Source organism: Tinamus guttatus, unplaced genomic scaffold (assembly GCF_059628265.1).
Source record: "Tinamus guttatus ecotype Peru unplaced genomic scaffold, ASM5962826v1 Tinamus_guttatus_pri_ptg000330l, whole genome shotgun sequence".
Taxonomy (NCBI): Eukaryota; Metazoa; Chordata; class Aves; order Tinamiformes; family Tinamidae; genus Tinamus; species Tinamus guttatus.
This window is the reverse complement of record NW_028288864.1, coordinates 988,811-1,005,924: the sequence shown is the minus strand read 5'-3', so window position 1 is coordinate 1,005,924 and position 17,114 is coordinate 988,811. Positions and strand designations below refer to the sequence as shown.

Here is a 17,114-nt window from a genome sequence, read left to right as displayed (position 1 = left end):
TGGTTTGTTTGTTTGTTTTGCCTTTCAGACATGGCCATGTCCAGTTCCCTTCTGTGGGCTGTCGATATTTTTGGGAGGGTTTACACTCTATCTACTGTTGGCCAGTACTGGGAGCTCTGTAAGGACACACAGCTGGAATTCAAACGCGTCTCTGCGGTCAAACAGTGCTGCTGGGGAATAGCCTGCGATCATCAAGTGTACACCTATGTGTTCTCAGGTGACGTTCCTATTAGATACCAGGAAGAAACCTATGAGAATCAGGTATGAGATGGTACCTCTGTTAGATTGATATGTGTTCTTCAGAAAGGAATGGTAGCAAATCCTTAGATCAGTTGTCTATGCATGTTTTTCCCATAGGAAGACATAAGTTTGGGTTTGCTTTCTTTTACTTCCTAACTCCTGTTTCTGAAGAATATGCATATACACTATATAAATATATATATTTATGTATCTATGTATATACAAAGATATCACAGCTGCATTGGTGAAAACCCTAGTGAGTTACTGGTTTTATAAACTGTTTAAAGACAGATTTGCAAAAAAAAATCCTCTTGGTACCATGAGATATGAAGAAAAGATGTATGGATGTAGCTATCTTGACATACTTTCTGGCATAGCAACTACGCTGTTGTTTTAGGGTAGGCAAGATTCTAGTTATCTCTATCTTGGGAATTAGGTAGGAGATCCCAAAGCATTTCTACAGCATTATTCTAATGCTAGTTTCATGGGTATGTGTACCACATCACCAAAAGAAAATGCACTGCTTCTTAATAAGCTATATCATCAGATGTTCTTCTTTATGTAGCTGAAATTTATTTGTTTGGGGGCTAGTTCTGCAGCCAACTCGTCCTTGATATTTCAAGAAGCTTCCTTCCAAAGACGGTGTTAACTAGGGGCTTAGAGCATGAACACTCTCATGCATCGCAGGAATTATTACTCTTCAAATGCAGAATAAAAGAAACGTATCCCTAATGACCCCTACGGCTCTATATATGTCCAATGAGGAGAAGTGATCTTAAATAAAATAATTGTTATTATTTCTGGCAGCGTTGGAATCCAATTGGTGGCTTTTGTGAGAAATTAATGCCCAGCGACCGCTGGCAGTGGAGTGATGTGAGCGGGCTAAAACATCAGCAGCTTGATAGTTTCACACTGCCCTCACCACACTGGGAGTGGGAGTCTGACTGGTATGTGGATGAAAATATTGGAGGGGAACCAACAGAGAAAGGGGTAGGTGAACAATACCGAAAAGAGATCTGTTCTGGGAATCCTCAGTCTGTAAAATAAAAGGCACTAACTTCCCATAGCCAGTTCCTACTGGGAAATAGCTCAACTGTAATACTGCACAATGAAGCATCTTGTCAGAAAGCTTTTGAAGCCTGTGGGAATGTTTTTATTTATTTATTGGATTTGAATGAACTTTGGATCAGGCCATGAAATGTTAGCAACTGGATAGTATTCCTGTTTAAGATCTTCATTATAAACAAAGTAAAGTGCTTTACTGTGTCCTGTTTGTTCTGTGTGTATCATGTGGAGCACTGCGACATGGTTCATAAATCATTCATAGAATTAGTGGCTCCAATTAACTGATCAACTAAGACATAATTTGTGTTACATTAGTGGGAGTGACTCTTGTGCACAATTGCTCTGAGTTATGATTTCAAGTTTTGCCTTGGTCGTGATTTTCATAAAAGAAACCCTCTGTTTGCAGGGTTGGACCTATGCCATCGACTTCCCCAGCACCTACACAAAGGATAAGAAATGGAATTCTTGTGTCCGGCGCAGGAGGTGGATCAGATACAGGAGATACAAATCACGGGACGTTTGGGCAAAGGTTCTGGATTTCATTTAAGTATTAACTAAACTGATTTCTGAAGAAATCAATGGGAAGTGCTGCAAAATTGGCATTCTACCACTGTTGTGTAGGCTCGGCCTGGAGTCTTTGGCTTCCAATTTATAATCCTAGCAAGTTGGATGTTTTCATAGATCCATGGTAATAAGGTTTGAAATCCCTTGATAGTGCAGTGGGAGTTAGATATCCAGCTCTTGTCGATTTCAAAACATTTTGTTGTGTGACCAAACATTTTCTTCCAAGGTAGCATCTCAATAGCATCATTCTCCTAGCTGCATCTTTTATCTGTGTAACTATTGCTTAGTTAAATTTTGAGAATGTACAAAACTGCAGTCTGTGATTTTCCAGCTTTCAAGTTCAATAGATAGGGCCTATATAGGTAAAGATCCTCCCAGTAGGGAAGGAAACACAGGTTCCTTCATGCTGCTTTAGCAGTATTTTCCCTCCCTTTGCAGGCTGGAGTGAGAGGAAGAGCCTCTGTTCTCAGCCATTTTAGAAAGTGATATATTAATCATTTTGCTAAAATTGAGTCACCAGCCAAATCACTGTGATCTATTTGCAGTGTTTCTGCCTTTTTTTCTTAACCTTCCTTCTCTTTGCTCCAGATTACATCGCACGATGATCCAGGTCAGTTACCAGACCCCTTCAATGACATCTCCATTGGCGGATGGGAAATCACCGATGAGCCCGTTGGCCGTTTATCAGTATGGGCAGTTTCTTTACAGGGGAGGGTACGTGCGTGTTCCAGCAATTTTGTCATATAAGTGTTAATACTGAATTGGAGGTAAATGCTTCTAAAGCAAGGCAGGCACGTTACCATCCTATGGTGGTAAAGAGCTATGCTGGTGGCGTCTAGCAGAGAATGCAAAGCTGCTTTAAGACTACATTATTATCAACCTACATCCTAATGTTCTGTGAAGTTTTGATTCTGTTTTCGCTACTTCAATGTGTTCCCATCTTACAGTGTGTACCTGAGTAGCTGTCCTTTGTCTCTAGACAATTCTTGACTTACCAGGAAGAATGTAGTGATCCTAACAGGTGGTCAGAGATTTCATTCACACTCATCCCTGACTGGAGAGGCAGGCAATCTTGGTTAAATTGTTTAGAATAAAATTCCCTTTGCCTCTGGCTTCTCAGTAATAAGTGACAGCGTCCTACTCTGCAGTTTTACTTAATAGATATCATAAAATGCCTAATTTCCCACACAGAGGTTCCCAGAGAAAACAAAATATTTCTGAAGATGAAGATTTGCACTCAGCAGTTGTGTTTTGGAACGCTCATCTGCCCACCACAGGACGCTTTCTGTGTTTGACCTTCCCATTCCCACTCTAGTCTCTAGGAAAATGCCCCAGCAGCAGCACCAAGACCAACAATTTGCAGGATGCCACAGAGGGCTCTACAGAGAGTAGAATTTTGACTCTTATTGTGGCAAGACCTGCTCAGTGGGAATGAGGCTAGGCTGTCATCTAACGCTAATGATTTTGTGTTACCTCTTTCTTAATTTTTGGTTTATTGAACATGCCTTGAAATCTGCTGAAGTGTTTTTAAATATTGAAATATGTGCAGACTTGTAGCAGTAGGTCATATGCTCAGTCCAGATTCACGTGCATGATAAAAGATAGGCTGTAGAAACACCTCCTCCTTTAGTACACAAGGAAGTGGACGTTTACTGCATATCCATAATCCAAAATTATCTTTTAAGGTCAGAGTGCAAACACTTAAAAAAATGTTATTATAATGTTAAGGGAGACTGTTCTAGTTCAAGTTGTCTTCATGCTTGTCTGACTGGTTTCACTGTTATATTGGTATTTTTCCAATATTTTTTTTCCCTTTGTCTAGGTATGGTACAGAGAAAATGTCTGCCACCACAATCCAGAAGGTTCTACATGGTCCTTAGTCACCACTCCTGGTGAAGTTGTACAGATCAGCTGTGGACCATATGACCTTCTCTGGGCAACTCTTTGGGAAGGACAAGCTATTGTGAGAGAAGGAATTGATAGGAATAACCCTCAAGGTAAATCTTTTGTAATAATTTGCAGGGAATCTTTCTTATTTATGTAAAGTAGAATAAGAAACTAACCTGCAGTGATTTCCTGGTTTTGTTTCTTGCAGGAATCTCCTGGAGTATCGTGGAATCACCAAGCTCTGAAAATGGGATTATGCACATCTCTGTGGGTGTTGATGTGGTGTGGGCTGTTACAAAAGACAGAAAAGTAAGAGGGGTTATGCTCTGGTTCTGCATTTTCCCCTGTTTTTTTTTTTTTTTTTTTTTTTCAAGCTTGCATATAACTTCATAGGAAATATTGGTGATTTGAACTCCCTGCATTTGTGGAGAATCCCAGTTGCTATGGGAATGCTCTGTGGTTCCTAACGTAAATAGTTGTGTGTAACTTGAAGGAGACTTTTTGCTTTTCCTTTGGAAGGAATTTTTTAAACCAAGTCAAACAGATGTGGTAGGTTTGTATGTTGCAGAGAAATGTAAGGGACCTACTATTAAGGGATATTAAGCATCAAAATTAAATGGGCTTTTGTTTGCCCTGCCTTGTTTACAGAAAGTCAAAGTCTCGCCTCACTTGCCTACTAGGTTTTTTAAGTCTTTTAATCAAAACAGCTAGACCTTTGGTATAACCTTCCCCTTGTCACTTACTTTGGGATAAGGTTAGGTATGACAGTTACAAGTAACTGATGCAAGTCAGCTGACTCGCATAACTTCCCATTATTTGACCATATCCTACTTCTAGAGGTACCCAGCCACAGACAGACACTTTCTGATAGGTAAAAACTAATCTAAGAGGGACAATTTTAAAATCCCCACCTCTAAAGAAGTCTGCATCTCTTTCTCAGCATTGCTTTTTGGGTTTGAAGGTAGAAACACTGTTTGCAAGTCCATCCTAACCAAAACCAGCCTATAGTTAATACGTCATAAAAAGTATTTTTCCAGGGGCAGAATAACTGTTACAGAACGTTTTAACAAAATGTCTAGATCATCCTTATGGACTATTCTGACTCTAGTTGGGTAACATGCACACAGAGCTGAAAACTTCTACAAGAATTACTCTGTCTTTACCCGATATAGGTGATGTGGCAAGTCAGTATTGGATATTAAGAAACTGAATTCTACTTGTCTGCCTGCTAGTACAGAAGAAGCAAACTTTAGACTTCTGTTATTGTTGTAGGTGTGGTTTAGAAGAGGGGTGAACTCACATAATCCTTGTGGAACCAGCTGGATTGAAATGGTTGGAGAAATGATGATGGTAAATGTAGGCTTGAATAACCAGGTAAGACAGCTGTATGCCACCCTTATATTCCCCTTTATGTAGGCAGTATTCACACATGTCATAAGGATTGTCAGCAGTGTTGTATAAACAGCTGAGCAAGAGATCCACATGACTGAACTTCTAGGAAGGAGTGCATGGCCAAATTATTTACCAGAAGGTATCAGTCAGCTCATCTCTAGTATGACACATTCAGGTGCAAAGTCTTCTCTTAGTGGTGCAGAGTTTTATATTTTATCTACAGTATCAGCACTGCAGATAAATACAAAAGGTAAATGCTAAGTCCAGAGTATCCTTGCCCTGAATTTTCTAGCACTGCATCTTACTGTGGATAGTATTTATCTGCATCACACGCCCTTTCCTTTCTCAAGCCCTTTCCTTCCCTAGGTCTGGGGAATTGGCTGCGATGACAGAGCAATTTACTTTCGTCAAGGTGTCACACCAAGTGAGCTCAGTGGAAAGACATGGAAGGCAATAGTATCTGGCAGAGAGAGTGACAGATCTCAGACTGGGAGCTCGACAAGTCTGCTCAGGTACTTAATAAAATATTTTCTCTAAACTCTTAAACCAGAGGTTTCAGTGATGGGAGATACAATGTACAGACATGGAGGAAGGTGTCTCTGACCATTAAATATGACAAAGAGCTGGGATTTGTTTTTGTCATTAAAGTTCACTCAGAGTGAAAGCTGCTATTGCCACTTTGGAACTCACTGCAATCTTACAGTAAAGCATATTTCTCTGGGACTTACTATTGCTGTCAAGAGCTGCTTTTTAACAGGTGGGAATGCTACCTGTGAAGGAATGTCATCTCTACTTAATGATTATTCTTCTCCTGAGTTTCACTGTCCCATTTTTACTTCCTAGAGGGTTTAAATCAGCAGCTCCCTGCTAAGTGCTGGCCTGTTGGCTGTGCAAGTGGTGCCAGAAAAGCTGGGAGAGCTGCAGAAGCCACTTGTTTAACCCTGTGAGTCAGAACAGTCTCTGAGTAGAAGCACTTGCCTAGTTAAGAGAAAAATCACAAAGTTAATGGGCTCTAAAGAATTGTATTTGTTATATGATATCCAGAAAATATGTTATTTCAATGTTTTCCTGAGAGCTCTAGGCAGTCAACACTACTGATCTTAAAGATCAATGAGACATTGTCCTGTGTCTCAGATTTATCAGACTGGTGTGCAGAACCTTAATGATAGTTTGACCTTTAAAAAAGAAGTCTGTTATGTCTTTTCTAAAGTTGAAAGGCTGCGTCTGTTTCTGCATGTCTGTGGTCTAAGGTCTGTGCTGATTTATAAGGCTTTGAATGATAATCAATGACCAATTTGCCTTTCAGTGCTGGGTGCTTCTTCACTGATGATATTCAGAACCAAACAAATGCGATCATTCAGGGTGATGCAGATACTTCCTCTGATACGGAGCTTCGAAGTGTATCCGTGAACCTTGCCAACACTGCTCCTTTGGGAGCTGCAGCCAGCAACAGCAGTAATGGTGCCACCAGCCAGACAGCAGAAATAAGTGCAAATTTGACTGTGGATCCCCTGGATTCTGATCAAGGAGAAGGCAGTGTTGCTTCGACTAGTAATGAGAAAGCAAATCTTGAAAAACAAAAATCTACCAACCAGAATCCTTCTGCAGAACTGCAGTGGACAAACATTGACTTAAAGGAGGCCCAAAAGCACCCAGTCCTCTCCGTGAGCACCTTTGCGGAGACCTCCAGCCTGTCTTCCCTGGGCGTGTTCTCCGTGGGAGCTGAAGAACAGTATGGAGCTGATGAGCATCCGCTGTGGGCCTGGGTGTCGGGGGGAGGCTGCCTCCTAGACTCGCACAGCCCGTTGAAGTGGTTCACCGTTCCATCAGGTACCACCAACCCTGAGTCCCAGTTACAATCTATCATGCTGCTTTAAGAAAAAATGATGATGATTTTTTTTTTCAAGCAACAACCATATCTCAGAACTGCCTAGAATCCATTTGCTTTTATTGCAATTGGTCATTATGCTCTGTCTGAGGTTAGCGCTGTGTGCATTTAGCTGCAAAGCACTTTGGGACTGACGTGCTGTAAATACAAAGATGGTATTTTCTGAGTTTCTGGCAGAATTATGCAAATAATCACTATGCCATAAATGCATCTAGTTTTTCATGGCACTGAAACTGGAACTTTAAGCAAATCAAAGCCATAATATCAGTTGGTGGTAATTGAAAGCAATTAAGGGGGGGCTCCCTTGATGGATACAAAATACCACAATATTGCCTTACTGCTACCATTCCCACTGAGACAAGGGTGAGACAGAGAAGTTACCTTAGGAGGCACTGCAAATGTGAGCCCAGCTGGTAGCTGGATAGGGCTACAGTGCAGTACAGATTCTTGGTAGAGTGTGGAATGGAATCACATTTTCAAAATAAACCAATTGTCATGAACTGTGGCTTCCCAATGTTTAGTAACAGTGTAACTGTTCATGAAATACGTTATCTAATCTTGCAGTTTAGTCACATAATCTTTGAGATGCCTCCCCCTACTATATATTTCTAGCTTTGAAAGATTCTATACAGTTATCTAGTGATCCCATTTGTCTGGATTATTTATGAAGTCTATCTATAACACACTGATCCCGAAGTATGAATTTAAAAAATTATATTAAACTGGATTGATTTGGTCCGGTGTTTAAAGCAACATTTTTTTTTTCCTTGAGTGCCTGTTTCACAAAACTGTGTTCAAAGCTCACTGGAGTTTATTGGTTTTGATTCCATTGTAGGTTTGACATCCTGTGCGCAGTCCCTTTCTCTGTCTATCACCCCAGCACAGACAGCAGCATGGCGAAAGCAGATTTTTCAACAGCTCAGTGAAAGGACAAAGCGGGAACTGGAGAATTTTAGACACTATGAACAGGCAATTGAGCAGGTAAGCAAGGAGGATGCTTATTTATTTCTGGTAAGTGCTTACATCTGTCAGTACTGGGCATCAACAGAACTTTTCAGATGTAAAGCTGTGAACTTTGTCTGCTTTATGTTCTTGTTATTTCTATCTATTACTGCTGTCCTGGAGTATCACTCTCCAGGCTCCCTGTGGGAAACTAGCAGCTCATCAAACCTTGAGCAGCAGGCTGTGCAAGTGCATTAGCTTGACCATTTCTTCTGGAGGTAACACAGCATCAGTCAGCAATAATACTTGTGAGGAAGGAGTCCCGCATTTTTTTTTTACCTGTTCTTGTAAAATTCTGTCTGTATTACAGTCAGTTTGGGTTAAAACTGGGACCTTGCAATGGTGGAGAAATTGGAAGCCTCATAAATGGATGGATGTTAGAGTTGCACTTGAGCAGTTCACTGGGAGTGACGGCATGCGAGACAGCATCCTGTTCATCTACTACATGTATCACGAGGAGAAAAAGGTGTGTTCATTTGAAACCCTTGGCAGAGGAAAGCCTATGAAAACAGGGAAAAACATTTTCTAAATGGGTGGAAATTATGATATGCTGCTGTTCTGAATTTTGGGAACCAATTCAAATATAGCCTAGGGTAATAGCAAATTAATTTTTTTTATAATTATAGCTATGTTACCACCCTGTCAGAAATTCCAAGTCAGCAAGCATCCACAATCAGCTTTGAACTAATTAGGAATTATTTTGGAAGTACACAATGTTCCTGTTTGAAAAGAAAGAACCATGCTTGGCTGGCTAGGGTCTTCACAAATTGGGTTGATGCATATTGGCAATATGACACAAGAGCTAATGCAGGATTGTGTATTTAGCCCCACTTCATGAATGGAATTATTCCTGCATTAAGAATTAATTCTTTGCTATCCTTGGCAAGAGCTAAATGTTCATGGTGCTGAAGTGTTGGTGCTGAGGAAGGTTTTTCGGAGTTTGACGTAGTCACAAATATTTTTGCTTTTGTCCTAGTATATCCATGTGTTCCTGAACGAGGTCACTATTCTAGTTGAAGTTCTGAATGAAGCCAAACACTCCTTTGCCCTGTATACACCTGAACGGACGAAGCAGCGATGGCCGATCCGTCTAGCAGCCACAACCGAGCAAGAAATGCACGACTGGGTAATACTGTGAACTTTCCGTTTCAAGCTGCCAGTGTTTGAAGTAAAACTTAAAGGCTGGTCTCTGAAATCTGAGCTTTACATTTATAATATCTAAGGTCCTTATCTATTTGGTTTGTGCAAGTCTATTTTGACTCTTGTCCAAGTTTATTTAGAGGCACCTGAGGCTTTCTCTAGAGTTTGCAGAATTTCCAATGTAGCAGCTATTTACAGTAACACCAAAATTGTTTTCCTTCTGGAAATCTCTGAATATGGATTAGACTATGAATGAGTTGGAGTTAATTCAGCTAGTCTTTTCATCGGTACTAGTAGATCTGTGTTATCCATTGTCGTTGCATAGCTCAGGAAAAGCTGTTTTTCAGAGATGGCTGTAGAGATATTTATGTACAGACAGCCACGCATGCATACATGGAAGTAGTGGAACACCTTAAAGATAACTGCATAGCGATCAGATACAGCAAATCACAGTAATCCCAGTGACTCTGTTCATAATTTCTACAACACTGAATTGCAGTGCCTTTGAGCAAAAAGCTGCTGATTTCCTTTGCTGATTTGCAGAAGTCTGTAAAGGTGAACCTTTGTTTTGCAGTACTAGAACACATATATTAAATGCTTGTTCACACTGTAAGAGGAGCCTTCTAGTTCTCTGCTTTTTCCTTGATTTGTAGCTGTCTTTGCTGAGCATGTCCTGCTGCGAAAGCAGACGGATCCAAGGCCCTCCTTCCCACCATGCCATTTGGTCAGTGACCTGTAAAGGAGACATCTTTGTTAGCGAGCCAAGCCCCGAACTGGAAGCTGGACCACACCTGATGCCTTGTGATCAAATGTAAGAGCTCTTGGAAGCCATTCTGTCTGTGCGGGAGGCCATCCTGCAGGGATGGTCTCTCATGTGGCTCTGACGGGTTGTTGGATTCTCTAGCGCCCTGCAGACCTCTGTCCATGGTGTAAAATACTGTCCTGTTTCTGGCAGGTTTTGGCGTCAAGTTGGAGGCCACCTTCGAATGATAGAGAGCAATAACCGCGGCGTCGTGTGGGGCATAGGATATGATCACACCGCCTGGGTTTACACTGGGGGATATGGGGGTGGCTTCATTCAAGGTAAGGAGGATGCTGTGGCGTGCACATTTCTTGCTCTTGATTGGTGTCAGTTTTTCAAACTACTGCCCTTCCTTTAGCCTGTTTGATCTGTAGAATTAGACAGTGGATAAGTCACACATGAGGAAGGACTTGGTATTAGAGCTTTATATTATCAACTTAGAAGTGAGAAATAGGATAAATATCAAGGTTACTGTAGCTACTGGAATTTAAAATGCGGTACCGCTGAGGTTTAGCTTTGTTATAATCCAAATGATTTATTTCTCACAGGACTGGCCAGTAGTGCTGATAATATTTATACGCAGTCAGATGTGAAATGCGTTTATATCTATGAAAACCAACGGTGGAATCCAGTCACTGGATATAGCAGCAGGTCATTTACTCTATTCATTTAGCGTGTTTCTCACTGTTGTCAAATGAAGCATCAAGGGGTTCTAGCTTTTCAAAATAGTTATTAATTCTATCTTCAGTCTTCTCCAGCATTTATTGTTAACCTAAGATGTAATATGTACAGTCTTTGACTTTCTTGTAAATATTAATTCAAAATGCATTATTGCAATGCATTACACATTTGTGTTTTGTGAATGCCCATAATTTGCCTGCTTACAATGTATTTCAGTATAAAGGTCATAGATCAAAAGTTTGTATTAGAAGCTATGTATTCATATATATAGATTGTGCTAAATATGTTGGGTCCTTGAGTACTATATTGAACAGAATTACTTAAAAATTATTCACATGTCTAGCAGTCTGTATTAGAGAAACTCAGATTCACTTTCCAGTTTTAAATCATAGTGACAAATATCACTCCCCACAGAGAAGTTTAACATTGACTTTAAGCTTGGTGTCATTGGAAGCAGTTGTACAGATTGTGTCCCACTATCCTCCTCACTAACATGATATTTCTAGTATACAATTTCATGACTGAAGACTGAAAATAGGGATATGAAAATATGAAAATATTTTTATTTTCATATTTTGAGAATAGGGATGAAAATATGGAAATATGAAAATATTAATAATATATATCAAATATATATGAAAGTAGGAATAAACCTTTTCCTCCTTACAAATTTCCTGTTGCTGTAAATGACCTTGCTTTCTTTGTTAACTGTTTGATCACAGAGGTCTGCCCACAGACAGATACATGTGGAGTGATGCTTCTGGCCTGCAGGAATGTACAAAACTGAATACAAAGCCTCCTTCACCACAGTGGTCTTGGGTAAATTTTCTTTTACTATGAAAGGAAGGGGATGTGTAGCATTTATCTTAAATGACACATATTTTTCTTCCTGGGTTCATCATGATATTTAACTTCGGTTTCCCACTTATACATTTGCAGTAATTTCCAAAAGTTAAAATAAAGTTAAACAACAACAACAAAAAAAAACAACTCAATGTTTAATTATATTTAGACTTATGTTACTCATATTCCTTATCTCAACTGAACTTCTATATAAAAAACAAACTTGGAAACCTTTGCATGAATATTTATTGCAAATATTAGATTGTCTCTAGCAAGTTGTTGCAATCCAAGCATCAGAGAGGAAACACTGAAGATTATTTTATCTAGTTTTCTGTGTATTTCTTATTGAAACTATCCTTTTCGATAATAGGTATCCGACTGGTATATTGATTTTAATACATCAGGTGGAACTGATCGTGAAGGCTGGCAGTATGCAGCAGACTTTCCGGCGTAAGGCAATACCTTCTTCTACTTAGAAGTCTAGCAGGCAATATCATATTTAAGTCCTCATTTCTTCTAGCCTCCTGTTTTGCATGTTAGCTATGTTTTAACAGGGGAAGCATGCCTTAATTTCTCACTCTGTGTGGCAATGTTAGGACTGGGGTTTCCTGGGGAGGTGGGGCAGCGAGCTGATCTTAGCAAACTGAATAGTCTCAAGTACTGCGAAGTCAGGGTGGGTGTTTGATGGCAGATCCATGACAGTCCTGGCAGGCTGCCACTGCAGTCAGATGTTCTCTGACATCCTCACAAACATGTGTTTAAATCTGTTCTGTCAGGTCCTACCATGGTCACAAGACAATGAAAGACTTTGTCCGACGGAGGCGCTGGGCAAGGTGAGGAACGGAGATAAAAATACAAGTGTAGAGCTCTATAATACTAACTGTTCCCTAAAGTCTCCTTCAGTTATGAGGGGAAGATCTCTTCACACAATCAACAAGAGCAATAGCAAAGTAATGTGCAGTAAATGACCCATCTCCAGCAGAGAAGCTCATGTCCTTTAACACATAGCATAAGGGCTTTCTTTTTAAGCTTTACGAAGCAGATATACTATTTTCTTCTGCTATATCAGTAGATAAAAGCTAGATAGTTATATTCTTTATCGGATTTTCCTTATGGGAAATGTTTACAGTATGGTAGAGTCTAGATACATTAGTACTTACTAGGTCACTTGTAAAAGCTGGTAACACAGACCTTTTATATTATAAAATGAAAGTTTTAACAATCAAAAGTACCCTATTCAAATACAACTAGAGGAAATGGCAAACTATCACTATATTCTATTAAGCAGGGAAAGTCTGCGCATTCCCCCCTTTTTTTTTTTGTTCTGGCTTTTCTATGCCTTTCTTGTACTGCTGGGGTCAAACATTCATTATGCAGCTGCTGCCCATGAATTTTTAGAAAGATATGAAGCACAAGATATGTAGCACAAGCTGTGGGCTATTTCAGGGGCCTTGGTTGTAGACAGCAATTAAAAAAAAAAAAACAGTTGTAGAAAGTGCATGCTTCTTGATGGGTTTGGGGTTTTTTTGCTTCAGAAAATGTAAGATAGTCACCAACGGGCCATGGCTGGAAGTGCCTCCTGTTACCCTGTGGGACATCTCCATAATTCCCAGTTCAGATGCAGATGATGAAGAATCAGTAGCACTGTGGGCAATCAGTGACAAAGGAGACGTGCTCTGCAGGCTTGGAGTGACACAGCAAAACCCAGCTGTAAGGCTCCCTGTTTGTTTTTATTGCCTTATTTGTCTATTTAATGTAATTATTTCAATACAGAAACACATCATGCAGCGTGTTCTTTCAAAGCCCTGGATTCGTTTCTTTTTTCCCCTTTCGTGTAACAGATTTGAAAAATCTTCCTCCATCAATTGTAATGCAAGTTTCTGCACACGTTTCTTAAAATATCAGTTATCTTGTATAATCTGCCTTAGCTTGTGCCATTTCATCTGCAGTGACCTCTCTCATGCCTTGTATGGAACGTGGAGAAGCACGTTCCTTTTATTCCCACTTTCCACACGGATAGTTTAGTTCCTCTCTCTTTGTTCTTTTCTTGAATGTGTATATTCAGTTTAAATAAATAGAACTTATCTAAATTAAGACTCAAATCTAATATCCGTTGATACTGCTAGGAGTACATTCCTTGATTGTTGAGGTGTGGGATGGGGTTTGGAATTGACTCTTATTAAAATCTGGGTAAGCGTGGATGTTGGTAGATTTGTAGGCTGTAGATTTATCTTCTTTATGAGAGAAATGGTGTGTTAATGTTCAGTAAAATATGTAGAAAGATGCATATTGTCCCAGCAACTTCAATAGCAAGTGTTCTTTCCTAACAATAATAAGCATATGTTGGAACACTAAATTAAGGTTGTTATACACTAATGTTAAGCCATATTTACAACAGGAAAAAAAGTGATTGACTTGAATGGAATTTGGAGAAAAACTGAAAACAAAATTAGAAGTTATAGGACTTTTTTTTTCCTGACAATATGTTACAATAGTATAGATCTTGTATAGCAGTGCAACAGCAAGACCTGTAATCAGAATTCCGTTGGAATATGAAATCCCATGTTGGTAGATTTTTGTAGGATTGTTGTTCTGCATATTTAAAACAGTATCTAGCTCACCTTTTAGAGACATGTAGGCGCTTAAAATCCAGTAATTTCAATAGAAAAGGTACTGCTATAGTTTAGTTTGGATATTAATTACAAAGACAATTAAGTATCCAAATATCTTTGAAGATAAGACACCTTGTTTTTGTTCAGTAACAAAAGAATATAAAAAAAGTATTTTTCAGTATTTTTCACTGTGCAGATTTCTCCTGTTTGGTGGTAATCAAGAATGTTTTGTCATGGAGTGTTTAACCTCTATTTCACAATTCATGATTTGTTAGGGAACATCCTGGCTTCATGTGGGAACAGATCAGCCCTTCATTTCTGTCTCCATTGGAGCATTTTACCAAGTGTGGGCTATTGCTAGAGATGGGTCTGCATTCTATCGAGGTTCTGTGTCTCCCAAAAAACCTGCAGGTCAGTACTTGTCACCTGGAAGGTGTCGTTACAGCAGAGCTTGGTAGCCTGGTGCAGCTCGAGAGCTGCCATTACACTACTACCATACCTGAGAAAGACATGTTTATCACAGGCCTTTGCAACAGCGCATATGAATAATAATCATGTTAATTAGAGCAGTTAATCTGCTCTTCCCCGTGTGATGTTTAAAAACAGTGTATGTGTTGGTAAAGGCCAGCTCGTAAAAATGTATCAAGCATAAAATCATTCATGAGGTTCATGCCGTTATATGTGTATCAACTGTAGACCTTACTGAGAATTCTTTAATGTAACTGTTTTCTCAATGTTTTACTCAAGTGTTTTTGACCTGTAGGTGACTGTTGGTACCATATTCCTTCACCTCAGAAGCAGAAGTTAAAACAAGTCTCAGTAGGCCGAACTTCTGTGTTCGCTTTGGATAAAAATGGTGAGGACTTTTTAAATTATTTATCTTTGTTACAGGCATTCCAGCGCAAAAAAAAAAAAGAAGTATAAATAGATTTAAAAAGAGGAGTCTTAAAATAGATTTAAAAAGAGGAGTCTTAAGTCGCATTGTCTGTTTGGACAAATTATTGTTGTGCCAAGAGGAATAATATTTCGTATTTTAAGAGATGGAGTAGACAGCCTTTTCTTTGCGGGGGGGAGAGAACTTTTATTTTGACATATTTGATGCCTTAAATATCAGTTCAGCACCTTTGCTTTGACAAATGTCAAAGAAGAGAATTGCATGGAAGGATTTCTGTCTGAAATCCATGAGTGTGCAGAGCTAGAGAAGAATGGCTTCCTTTTGCAAGCTGTAAAAATTACACCATCATTGCAAAGCAAATTGTGAAGGATCCACTTGTAAAAGAAATAAGTCTTTAAAGTGATCTCCAGAGATGTCTATTTTACTTGTTTTACTTCTCTAATGCGTAATTCTATATAGAAATGTTTTTTCCCCAAGAAATTCTACAAAATAGAGTATCTACTATTTTTTTCAGGAAAGTTATAAAGAATAAGTGTAGAACTGTAACTTCCAAAGTAGGAAATTACATGTCAAATGCATAATGCATTTCCACAGGACATGGCCAGTATTAACTACAGATTTCTTGTGTTGTTCAGTACCAGCACATTAAACAAGCAGTCAGCTGGAGTTGTAATTAAGAGTATTTGTTTTATAGGCAATCTTTGGTATCGGCAAGGTATCACACCAAGCTACCCACAAGGATCTGCCTGGGATCATGTTTCAAATAATATCCGTAAAGTGTCTGTAGGGCCTCTCGACCAGGTACTTATTAGGCTTTCTTGTGTCTTATTAGATTATTTAGAATTGTTTCATATGTTTTTGTAATTAAACTTATTATTTTTCAGAAACACTGTTTTTTGTTCATCTGTCTAGTTGCTACAAGGTGATTGTTTAAATACTTTAATCCTGACAGCGACACAAAATCAGACCAATGCAATAGTGATGCAGCCAGCCTTGCACTATGAACACCCTTTTCTTTTACTTATTGTTTAGCAAAATTTTCACTACAGCTACAATGTCTCATTCTTGTTTCCATTTCTGACTGAATGGGGCAGTTTTGAACTATCCAGGGGTAAAGACTAATTTTAAGAATTTTCATAACTTGAAATCTGGGAAGAGCAGCACTAAAACACGTTTTACTGCTTCATTTTGCTTTCTTAAGGTCTGGGTGATAGCTGACAAGGTGCAAGGAAGTCACAGTTTGAGCTGTGGGACAGTCTGCCATCGCACTGGTGTTCGGCCCATGGAACCTAAGGGGCTCGCGTGGGATTACGGGATTGGGGTAAGTGCTGAGGCATCAAATACTGCTGTAATGGACCCTGTTTTTTCCAAGTTAGGACCAAGCAGGATAATTTTCCTTATAAAGAACAAATAGTATAAAATAAATCATATAAGACTAGCAGTGTATGCAAAACATCATATCAAACAATTGCAGAATGATCTTTTTTCTGTTTCGTTTACAGGGTGGATGGGAGCACATTACAGTCAGAGGAAATGCAACTGAAGCATCTAGGATCACCACACATGATACTTCTGAGGAAGAGCCTGCAAGATCAGTGGATCTAGAAGATGAGGAGAGTAAAGGAAAAATAGAACATTCTAAAACCACCTCTTTGATGGTCAGTGAAGAACAAGACATGGACAGAAATGCTGTTAATTGTTAAGTTCTCCCTGCCTACATCTTGAAAGCAAACAGTAGTCAGTATAACTTAAAAGAAACCCCAAATGTGTACTGCCTGAAAGAAAGATAACCCTTTTGTGCATGTATTTTACATTAGAACTGGAATTTGTGATGGGGTGATTTTCTCTGCTACATCATGAGTAGAATGTGACTTGAAAGAACTGCTTGTTTTGACACAGCAGGCAAGCATTGTAGCCACAATGTATTTCTGACCCTTTACCATAGCTGCTACCAAACCATATGAATGTGAAGGTCTTTGCAGATACTCACTACATTTATTCTTTATGAATATTAATTTCCTTTACTATGTTTCTCACATACTCAGGCATCTTGAACACTAAACTGTAAACTCATCTTTGAATGGAGTTGAAGATTTTAAATCA

General features: G+C 39.2%; 1 protein-coding gene across 1 annotated transcript; it reads left to right on the top strand.

The window, feature by feature from the left end:
- Positions 1–17,114, top strand: TECPR1 (tectonin beta-propeller repeat containing 1). The gene is made up of 24 exons (XM_010223230.2): positions 1–261; positions 1,048–1,230; positions 1,712–1,834; positions 2,458–2,583; positions 3,692–3,866; positions 3,965–4,065; positions 5,029–5,130; positions 5,515–5,660; positions 6,455–6,978; positions 7,872–8,017; positions 8,349–8,504; positions 9,015–9,164; positions 9,832–9,989; positions 10,134–10,261; positions 10,529–10,631; positions 11,384–11,480; positions 11,875–11,954; positions 12,281–12,337; positions 13,040–13,214; positions 14,392–14,527; positions 14,880–14,972; positions 15,706–15,812; positions 16,213–16,332; positions 16,514–17,114. Exons 1-24 carry the CDS (start codon positions 31–33, stop codon positions 16,712–16,714), a joined length of 3,618 nt encoding a protein of 1,205 aa, XP_010221532.2. The 5' UTR covers positions 1–30; the 3' UTR covers positions 16,715–17,114.